Source organism: Notothenia rossii (genome assembly GCF_949606895.1).
Source record: "Notothenia rossii genome assembly, chromosome: 9".
Classification (NCBI taxonomy): domain Eukaryota; kingdom Metazoa; phylum Chordata; class Actinopteri; order Perciformes; family Nototheniidae; genus Notothenia; species Notothenia rossii.
This window is the reverse complement of record NC_136907.1, coordinates 61,950,497-61,962,027: the sequence shown is the minus strand read 5'-3', so window position 1 is coordinate 61,962,027 and position 11,531 is coordinate 61,950,497. Positions and strand designations below refer to the sequence as shown.

Genomic DNA, 11,531 nt, shown 5'->3' with positions numbered 1-11,531 from the left:
ACCATCACTAATAGGAGCAGTCTATCGATCAATATTAGTGTATACACTAATTACTATGTTGCTAGTGGGGAACTCACTTTTTCGAGTATTCTTATCTACATGAACGCAGCATGCATTTGTCCCTTGCCGCACACTGTAGTTGGTGCTCCACCGAGCTGCAGTCGTTGTAAAGAGGTTGCCCCTACGCTGGAAACAGACTAAAAATAAAAATCAGCTGGTACTGGTAAGTTTATTCGCTCAATCGTAACAACATGGTAAAGTTTTCGTCGCCTTGTCATAATCGACACTGACGTTGTAAGTAATACATACGGCGATGTAAGCTAATTGTTATAAAGTGACAGCCAGCCGCTAGCTAACTGTAAGCTAAAAATATTCTCCTGCCGAAGTGACCAGAGGTGGGCACAGCTGAACCAGCTGAGGGGACACGCTGCTAGGTTACTGCTAGCATGATATGGGGGCTTACTGCTCTGATTCATGGCCAACTCGTATATTAACATTTAGGAAGTTATAACTTGTTGCTTGCTAAGTAGCTAGTGGGCGGTGCTGTTATATCTGACTGGATGCAGTCTGATGTGTTGTGGCAGGTTTAGGTTCACTGACAGTGCCAGTCACACGCTTATGTATCAAGCTGTCCAACTTTTCAATAAGCCTTTTAGCCTTTCTGGAAAGCCCTTTAGCATCATGTGAGAAGTACTTGAAAAGCATACCACGGTGTACAAGTACTATGTTACAATTCATGCATTCAAAAATATTTCCTTTGTAAAAGTACAAATGTACTTAGACATTTGTTAGATAATGTTATCAACTTGAATTGACTAAATAAAAAAATGAAATTGGGCTTTCTAACACATGAATATTGTGTCATATATTTGTACATATATTTAAGAACAACATTATAAGTCAAGCGCAAGTTACAGGTGTGGGCCTTATTCCATTATACTTTTAGAATAAACCGAGGGCCAGTTAAAAATGGACGAGGGCCAATTGAAAATGGACCAAGGGCTACAGTCGGCAGCCAGGCTGTAGTTTGGACACCCCTGTATTAGCGTCATAATTTAAAGTAAATGAAAGGTACTTGTTCGACAGAATCCCTTTCAGAAAGACCAATAGCTGATACTTTAACACATTAGCATTATTTTAATATGAAAGCTGCTAAAGGTGAAGCACATTTCAGTGATGGCTTTGGTCTAACATTAAAGGTCCCATGTCATGGCCATTTATACTAATCATATTTCCATTGTTGAGGTCTACTAGAATAGATTTAAATTGTGCAATTTTCCAAACTTACATTGGTTTCTCATACAGCATCTCTGTATAGTATGTGTATTCACTCTCTCTCCTAAACGGCTTGTTGGAGCTCCTAGACAGGTTTTTTCTGTGTTAGAGTTTTACTCGCTACAGGGTGTACTTTGAGGGTTTTTGACTCTGCAGACCGTTTACATGCATAAAAACCTTCATAACACACAAGGGGACGGGTAATAACCAGAAAAGCATGAGATGGGCCCTTTAAGCAAGTAAGTGCATAACAAAATATATAATGGTTCTTCAGCCTTATGAATTATTAATATTTACTAATAACCAGTTCACATTGTGGTTGCTCCCTATTGCATTTACAGAGCTTATAAAGGAACAGGACATCAATAGCAGCTTTTATACAGTATGTGCATTACTGATTCATGTAGCTTCTGAATGGCTACATAACAATAAAGAAGGTATGTACCCCAAAAAATAATAGTCTCTGTTTTCTTTCAAGGAACACCATAAATAGAGTTATCATGGGAAACACTAGTGACCGGGTGACTGGAGATCGCCATGGAGCCAAGGCCCAACGCTCCGACAGCAGCGGCAGCCCCAAAGACCAAGAGCACAGCGGCAAGATGGTGGACAGCACCGACGACCCCAACATCTTCAACACCCACGGGCCAGAGACCAAGGTACTGCTGTACAAAACAGATAATATAGAAACATTTCTCTCGAGGAATACCTTTCAGATTTCTGTGCCATCTTTATATATTAAAGTTGACACATCAATCTATGTTTTTTAGCCGTTAGGAGAGAAAGAAGCCGATCCCACTGACCAGGTGAAAACGGGTCCTCAGGCTCGACCCACAGTCATCCGCTGGGCTGGGGGGGGAAAGGAGGTCTACATAGCCGGTTCCTTTAATAACTGGGGCACAAAGATACCGCTCAATAAAAGGTAAACATATTTTTCTTGTGGCCTGTAGCTTGCTTTAAATTTGAGTGCATTCTTAGGTCAGAGGAACGACCACATCTGCAATAAAGCATTTTCTTTTTTTCTTTTCTCCAAAGCCATAATGACTTCGTAGCCATCCTGGACCTGCCTGAAGGAGAGCACCAGTACAAGTTCTTTGTAGATGGACAGTGGGTTCATGATCCCTCAGAGGTACATCAGTGTCATTTTTATTTTATTGTCATGTCATTAAAAGTTGGTCCCTTAAAGTTACGTTAGATCATGTATTTTCGAAAACGTTTTGATTTAAATAATCTTTATATAACAATGGAAACCAATAAATCGAATGCTCTGACAAAAGTCCAGAAATCAACCTGGTATCTGTGGTAGGGGGTCGCATGCATAGTGCATTGTCCTTACCCTATGCTATATCATCTAACAATAGCAATGTTTGTGGTTTGCGTTCATATTGATCATTTTGAGAAGTGATTTTGGGGAGCGGCTTTGGAAGGAGGCCTGAAGGTCAAGCTTTGAGCCCCAACCTGGCGTATTTCTCACTAAATTTAGCTGTTTTTGGAATTAGTACTGTTAGATCATTTATTACGAAATGGCAACGTTAGACTGTTTTTTTCTGAGAACAACCATACAGCCATCGCTTAAAGCTCTTTAAAGTTGTTTAAGTGTAAAATAATAATAATTACAAAAATTTTCAATCATTACCTTCTTGAAACATTTCTCTTTCACAGACGGTTGTAACCAGTCAGCTGGGCACCATCAACAACCTGATCCAGGTGAAGAAGTCTGACTTTGAGGTGTTTGACGCGCTGCATGTCGACTCTCTGGATAGCTCCGACTCAGGTCTGCTCATGTCCTCGATGTACTCGCACTACACTTAAATCTGGTTCAAAATGAACTATGGACCGTTTAACCGAGCTATTTATAGTTATAATAACTGTGTTTGTTTTCAGATCTGTCCAGCTCCCCTCCAGGTCCTTACGGCCAGGAGCAGTACGTCTTCAGACCGGAGGAGCACTTCAAAGCACCCCCTATTCTCCCCCCCCACCTCCTCCAAGTCATACTCAACAAGGACACCAATATATCGGTCAGTGCCCTATCTTTCTATACCACTGTAGTCTGCTTACACCTCGATGTGATTGACCTTATTGTTGTTCGGACCCTCACCCTTATGTTCTCTCTCTCTGCAGTGTGACCCCGCCCTGCTGCCGGAACCCAACCACGTCATGCTCAACCATCTTTACGCTCTCTCCATTAAGGTGGGTTCCCCACAAACAGCTTAACTACTCCTCATATGTGTCCAGATGTTACTGGCACCATATCAAATACACATTTTCCCCAAGAGCATTTTCCATTTCCAAGTCCGATTCTTAATTATATACATTTTTGATTCTAATTTTTTTTTAAAAGTGTGGATTAACAAGTTGTGATTGGCTAAAAAAAACCTCTATCGATATGACATTTTATTTCGATTTTCTTTTTCAACATGAATCAATTAAAGCCTTCATACTTTCCCAACATTCGACCTATTTAGTTTTAGCAGATATTTAGCCAGCAAATGTGGAAACAAACCTTCATGTCAAACTGTGTTTCTTTGACAAAGAATCCAAGGATTTGAGCCTTGAAAACGTTTTATACTCCCAAAGCAACCACACGTGTTCAGAATGGTTGTATTAAATATGCTAATCATGCTAAGTGCTGAATAAATACTTGTTTTCATGACCATTTCATGTCTTTTTGTATGTATTTTTGAATGCTGAATAGACCAGTTGGCAGTTCCACAAACTGGAGCATCTGATGTTTATTTCACCACCGGTATTTCTGTGTTTCTGTCTGCAGGACGGAGTAATGGTGCTGAGTGCTACTCACAGATACAAGAAGAAATACGTCACCTCTCTGCTCTACAAGCCTATCTAAACCTGAACTTGATTGCTCCACAGTGCTTTTAGAGAGCAGCATGTCTGTATTCTGCTGTTTATTCCCTGTTTCATCACATTTAGCCAAACCTTGCACCGAAACAGGTTTACAGGTGAGCGAAGGCCAGCAGCTGGGGCTTGGTGTTTAACAAAGGCTGCACTTCAGTCTACATAGGGCTCTGAACACAGTTAGTGTGTGTGTGAGGGGCTTCAGAGAGAGGAGGAAACATACACTGGCTTTTACCTGCGACTCTACAGACAGATCAGAGACTGACTAAATCACTGTGTGTGTGGAGTGTTTGCTGCACATTGTGAATATATGCATGTCCGTGTTAAACAAGGAGAGAGATCTGTGAAGCATCACTTTCTTTACTGGTGATTTGAATGATTTGATGTGGAGTAACAGTTTAATTTCAAAGTGTTGTGTGATCATATCCTCCTTGAACTGATTTCAAGTGTTGAACTACTGACTTGACAGCGTTTATGAAAGGTGCATGCGGTAGAGAATAGGTCAGTGTCTAGATGCTAAAGCAGACTTTAGATTAGTTCAACATAAAGTGCAATAACGTGCTGCTGTATCCTCTGACATGATGGGGAGGAAGCAGTGAACAGCATCTTGTTGTGTCAGTTATAGTTACATGTGCTACATTATATTGACTTTCTCAGCATTCAACCACCGTTATTCAGTGCAATTACAACGTGAATTCAACTATAAACAAGACCAGTTTTGTCAATGTAACGGTCGCTAAAGATGAGTACTTGTCAGTTTCAATGGCCCACTGTCCTGATGCGGAGTGGAGGTCAAAGGTTATGTTCTGCCGTTGCCTTTATCTTGACATGTTGCGAGCACTTTACCCTCCTGTGAGCAGGAGTGTTGATATAAGCTTTTAACTACGACAACTCTTTACTTTAATGTAGCTTCTCTGGATTGTACAACCCAACATGTGCTTTTTTCTTTCTTTAGACATGATGGACGTACAGTGCTTTATATGTGTGTGCATCTGTATTGACTTCTGTTCATCATTTATGAATGTATTGGATATGTCTGTGACATGTGTAGTCATACGCAGAGCCGTCTACACCTAACTGTTTGAACTTGTTGGTTTGCATGTATCGAATGTCTGCACATTTTGAGGATACAACACATTCAGAAGCAGTTTGAGCGCTTTCAGATGTATTTACAGGGTTAGGAGGTTGGAGACTTGCTATACATTTAAAGTTGTACAAAGTTTGCTTGTCTGTTATTTAACGGATAACCATTTAAGATATTTTGAATTGTGGTGGTTTTGAGTGTTTTTTGTTAAGTCATGCTGTTTTTCTGCAGTTAAAGTACAGTATCCCAACAGTTGTTACCCTATACAGACTAATAAAAGGGGCTTTCATAATCCTGTTGGTGTTCAACTAGACACTCTAAAAGTATTATGCAAATGTTCAGCCTAACCATGAAGTGTTTTTAAGACTTACAGATACGATAAGGGAGTGTGGACGAGGCATTTAATCCAAAACTTGAATTTTACAACCGTTTCATGAATGTTTTGAAATGCTTTGCAGAACAAGTGTGATGATTCACTGTACAAGGTTTTACTTGTTTGCAAATAAAGAAAGGACACGCTGGTCCTATAGTTTCTGTCTAGTTAACTATTTTCTTCTTCTAGTGTAAGAAGCCATATTCTGTATTCTGGGTTAATGAAACAAGATTATCTATGTGTACCATATCAATACTTTAAAATGTCAGCTTTTGGTTCTGGAGAAATCACTTAGATATTCTTTTTACAAAAGTCAGAATGACAAATTGACTATAACCTTGAAATGAAGACATGCTTGCGGTCTCTGTATCATTCTGTTGTCTTCCTGCTTGGATACTCTTTAAGGAATAAAGGTCCAAACATTTACCAGGCAGAAGCTAAAGGGGATTTTAATATAAAACAAGAACCAAAAGTCAACCACACAAACTTTTTGAAGTGTTTTTTTAATTAATTCTTTCCCCAAATCTGTCATTGCTAATACTTTTTCCAACACAGTACACTGTTAACTGTCATCAGAGACAGGATCTATACGAGTCCTGTATCGGCATCCTAGTTCCTTATGCACAAACTCAGAAAAAGCTGCTTTCCAACCACATAAAAACAGCACCAATCAAATAGCATTATATACACACGTAAAGCAGAACCAACAAAACATCAAACTGCTGTTTGATTCCCTTCTTCATAACAAATAGCAAAAAGGCTTTGTTTACGCTCCAACAAGGTGCTTTGTGGATCCAACATTTCACAATCTTTCACTGACTTTTTCTTTTTACAGTAGACAATTCTTCAAAACCTTTCCCTTTAAATTTCAAAAAGGAAATATCAAACTTGTTATCTCTATTAAAATACTTGGCATCTTCAGTCTTTTTCCTAAGACTCGAGCGCAAACAAAACCTAATTTGGCAGATCTCAGGTAGACGAGCACTAGTTCATTTTGACCGCTGAGAGCAGATTGCAGCTCTCATGCTAAATATAAAGGCAAGCGAAGCAACATTATCAGAGCTTTGTTATAGGTGATGATTGTGATCAGTGACTTGGATATCATGAAGGCATAGTTTGTGGTTTCGTATCAGACACAGCCTATGTGACTAATTGACACAATGCATATAAATCGCAGCAAACATACTCGTAATACCATGATGTTTAACATCAAAATAATATAAAGCTATTGCACAGCTACCCAGAAAATCAACTTTGCAAAAAGCAAATGTTGGATGTTTTTTAACACACACACACAAGCACACACATAGGAACCCACATGCGCGCACACACACACACACACACACACACAAACACAAACACACACACATAAGTTTAAACAGAACCAGCAGGTAATATACAGCATAAAATGGCAAATGTACAGCAAGAACACATCAAACTTAATTTGAACTGTTATGAGTGAGTGAATCAAAAAACAATGGTCCTACCAGTAGCCTGCCAAAGTTTGCATCATCTATAAGAACTTGATAACCTATATTGCCATTGCCATGGGAATGCTGGGACGGCCTGAACCAAGAGAAATAAAATAAAGACAATAGCATATGGCCACGTGGGAAAAATCCACTCTGTTGAGTTTTGGTCCAAAAAAGGAGCTAATTTCCGTCATACAATTCGAAATACACTGAGCAATCTGTCTAACGGTTACCGTCTCTGTGGTTCTGGAGGCTCTCACAAAAGAAGACACCTCGGTATCCCTGCGGTCTGATCAGACCTGGGTTTGTCATTCGCATGGATAAGGCAAGTCAAAGTACTGTAAGTTAGAAGTTTAAACTTTGGCAAGTATTGGCAATCCCCTGTTCCATAGCTTAGGTGTTTACAATCTCTGTCATGCATCAACACTCTGGTAAATAGTACAATCGTAACACTAAGCGTGTCCTAACGTTATATAGAGTGTGACTAATAATCCAGTGTCAAGCTAAATATTAAATAATAACTCGGTGCAGCATGATCATTCATGAAACATCATTATTGCACATGCTCGTATGAGAACTCCTACTGAGGAGCTTGAATACGCGTGTTTAGCCCGGTTCCATTTCAGCACTTTAACCTCTGTTTTCAATTTGTTTTCAATCCTACGTTTTGCTTAGGAAATCACAACCAACCAGATCGATCTACTCCCATGTTTTTGAAGTATTCAGTTTTTCAAATGTAGGTACATGCCAAAACGTACCATTCGAACCCTAAAATAGCTTGTGACTCAAATGGAACCTTTTTCTGGCTTTTGTTCTGCTATCCGTAACCCTTGGCACACAGCATTCAGAAGCTTCCACAAATACCAGTACAGCTAGTACACAACTTTTTTTTCGCATCGATCGCCTACCTCCTCTACATTCCTCCACTGTGTGTAGTGACACATCGTGGATGTCATTGTTCTTTGCATTGCATTTGCAACAAAAAAAGTCCTTGTTCTTAAAAGCGCCACGAGAAGTACACTTGCATTTCTGTGGCAGTCGAAGTTGAGGAAGTGTTGTCTTTGAGTGAGCCGTTTTAGATCACACATACAGACATAAATGTGTGTGTACATGTGCATAGAATTCCTTTCTCAAGCCACGATTTAACATGCAGGAACATCTTTTCCGTCCACAGGCTGCCTGGCTCTCAAAAGAGGATGCTCTTAGATACAGATCTCAGGGTGTACTATGGAAACTCATGGTTTTAATTGGCAAGTTATGTTATATTTTAAAATGCCTAAATCAGGTTTAATTATCCTGAAAGTTTCTGTCATACAATCCATGACACCAAAAATCAGTTTAAGAACAGACACCTGTTCTGGGATCAGTTTCTAGGAGCATCTTCAACCAGCTCCATCAGTTGGACGCACGTCACTAAACCACCAGAGGCACATTTCAAACACCTTCTTCTGTCACACACACGACGAGGCAAACTGCCAACTGTATCACTCAAAGACAATAACACATGGAGGGGGAAGGGGAAGAGTGTCAGAAGGGGTTTAGGAAGTTTGGTAAGGCTCAAGGTGCAGATTATACTGCGCACGTATTGCCTGGAGGAGGGAGGAAGCACTCTCATGGCGGGACGGAGGCTTGGTGGGACAAAAAGGCTGGTGTCGGGGGGCTGTAAAGAGGCTGGGGGGTGTTATATCTTGGCTATAAGAGGTTAGAGGTAAGAGGTGGTAGCGTTGAGGCTGGTTCTTTAAAGGTCTAAAGCAGGCATTGGCTGCTGCGCTTCCTCGCTGCTGGACGTTGATTGGCTGCAGCTCCGGAAGCACTGCTGATTTTCAGGAAACTTCGATGAGCAGGCCGCTCTCTGGCAGAAGCTCCTGGGTCCTCATCTGGGTTTATGGACAGAAAGAGAGAGGGAAATCAGGATGCAAGTTATTATTCAACATTCTGAATCCTGTTACAGGAAAAACTGCGTGCGAGGTGAAATGTTAAAGAAATAGTTTAGCTCATACACCAATTTTGCCAAGAGTTGTATCAGAAAATACCACAATGTAAACCAATATGAAGCTAGAGCCAGGAGACCACTTGTTAGCTGGACAATTCCTTGATCACTGATCTATGCAATTAAGTGTTAATTAGTAAGCTTTATGGGTACAGGTATCTTCGGACGGTGTGGGCTAACTGTTTCCAGACGTTATGCTAAGCTAGGCTAATCGTGTCCTGACGGTAGTTTCATGTTTTACCTATAAAACATGATAGTGGAATCAATTGTCATCAACTACCTCTCATGAAAAAGAGAGAATACATATATTTATTAATATGTTAAATGATTCCTTTTAAATCAAAGTAACATCACAGCAAGAACTAGTTTACTGCTAATGTTTTTGTTATGTTAATGTTAATCGTAAAAATAAATCACACACACACACACGCACGCACGCACGCACACACACACAGTGCTCTGTGCTTTTTGGGTGTTCATGACACCGATCATATTCAGGGGTAGCGCGGTCACATACATGTTGTTGTGCGTTCATCCTATAGCAAGGCTGTGACATCACACGCAGGGTGGAAACTATGCAGCGTGCAGCTATTCCAGGGATAACTGTAGGGTTAGAAGCTATGAATAGACTCAACTTTAATACAGGGGCATGTGGAAGTAAACAATACTTTAGTGCAGTGTTATCTGAGTGGAGGGGTGTGTGTGCAATTTGGTGTCAGTGTTGTGGGAACAACTCAGGGCCTCTTAATGCAAATACAGCTATTACAACAGCTGAGTCGTTGTGGTGGGATTTTAAGATCAGGTGAATAAACACCGCGGTAAAATAAAGCGCTTCGTGGAGCCATGTGTTTTTTTTACTCAGGATAACCTCTCATGTTTAATCATCCCTAATAAACATTATTAAAGCTGAAATGTCATGTCATGAAATGTCATAAACAGTGAGTTACAGGATGCAGTTGGGCTGTGACGAGATGGCAAGGCAGTGATTTCAGCATGGTGAGAGAAAGCAAAACCACACGGAGGTAAAAGCTGCCCCAGACCACAGACCTTAAGACCTACAGTTTAAACAATAGGCCTCAAACTACTAAAGTCATATTGCATCTGGGACAACATGTACCTGTTTGCAAGATCACAAGATGTCAAACATTTACCAGCGTAAGGAGAGGAAGAGGAGGAGCTTAGAGAGGAAAGTCTCAGCTCATTCTTCTGGGGGGTTTCAAAGAGGAGAGACAAATGCAGGACGAAGGAACAAGTGAGGCAGAAAGCCGAAAGTGATGAATTCACATCAAAAAGACACCAGGGACATCACAAAGTACTTATACACATAATAATACTGTGGAGAATGCACACATATAACCAACAGAATGATGATGTACTGGATATGAAGGTGATTTTGCTTACTTCTAAATTTGTTCTGGCTTTCTTCAGCACATCACGAGTCCTTGACACTGCAAAAAAAACAAGGAAAATAGGTTTTTATATATTGTATTTATAAAAATTACAGGCAGACAGATGATACCTCAACATAAACACTGTATGTTCTGCATGTGTTAAGATAACTCCTTTTAGGTCTTTGAGCATTTGGACCTGGGTTATAAATACAAAACTTGTCTTTTTAAATGTAATCTCTAATAGTGTGCATTGCAGATCTGTGAATGATTGTTTATTGTTTCTATCCAATCCCCAGCCAGGGATTTCTCCTCACTAGAAAGGACAATCAGTGTTGTCTCACTTCCTTTACTCAAACCTTATTTGGTTTTGTTTAGCACTCGCCCTTCCTACAATTCTTTCCCCTCTCAGCCTGGGTCCAATTACAGGGCCGTGCACCAAACGGCACTTGAAATAATCCTTGTCCGTCGGTGCGACCAATACCCACGGCTTTGTGTCTCTCTTAATCTCCCCTGATCTCACACACACACACACACACACACACACACACACACACACACACACACACACACACACACACACACACACACACACACACACACACACACACACACACACACACACACACACACACACACACACACACACACACACACACACACACACACACACACACACACACACACACACACAAAAACACTTACACTGGTTGACTATGAAGTGCTCCATGTTCTCCTTGGTGCGGCTGGTGTTCCTCAGTCTTTGAATTGTCCCCTTAAGAACCTCTTCCTGCTCCGACACACGCAGCTTCAGGGACAAGATCTCCTCCTGCATACACTGCTCCTACGCAACATCACACACACACACACACACACACACACACACACACACACACACACACACACACACACACACACACACACACACACACACACACACACACACACACACACACACACACACACACACACACACACACACACACACACACACACACACACACACACACACACACACACACACACATTCAAAGTGACATTTGGTTAGAAGGTCTGCTTTCTTTTGAAACATGTTTGGGTTTCACTAGGATAG

At 40.8% G+C, this 11,531-nt stretch overlaps 2 protein-coding genes across 2 annotated transcripts in view; one reads left to right on the top strand and one right to left on the bottom strand.

The window, feature by feature from the left end:
• On the top strand, window positions 1–8,688 carry prkab2 (protein kinase, AMP-activated, beta 2 non-catalytic subunit). Its single transcript, XM_079648305.1, has 8 exons — window positions 1–223; window positions 1,754–1,934; window positions 2,046–2,197; window positions 2,311–2,404; window positions 2,938–3,049; window positions 3,160–3,293; window positions 3,397–3,465; window positions 4,046–8,688. Exons 2-8 carry the CDS (start codon window positions 1,776–1,778, stop codon window positions 4,121–4,123), a joined length of 798 nt encoding a protein of 265 aa, XP_079504431.1. The 5' UTR covers window positions 1–223; window positions 1,754–1,775; the 3' UTR covers window positions 4,124–8,688.
• The window catches only part of LOC307018180 (myomegalin-like), a gene marked incomplete at its 5' end in the record, with an annotated part of 23,431 nt that continues 17,975 nt past the window's right edge, over window positions 6,076–11,531 (bottom strand). Inside the window, 4 exon segments of the mRNA XM_079648312.1 lie at window positions 6,076–8,937; window positions 10,202–10,256; window positions 10,452–10,498; window positions 11,144–11,282. Of these exon segments, the coding sequence (XP_079504438.1) occupies window positions 8,807–8,937; window positions 10,202–10,256; window positions 10,452–10,498; window positions 11,144–11,282 (372 nt within the window). The 3' untranslated portion in view covers window positions 6,076–8,806.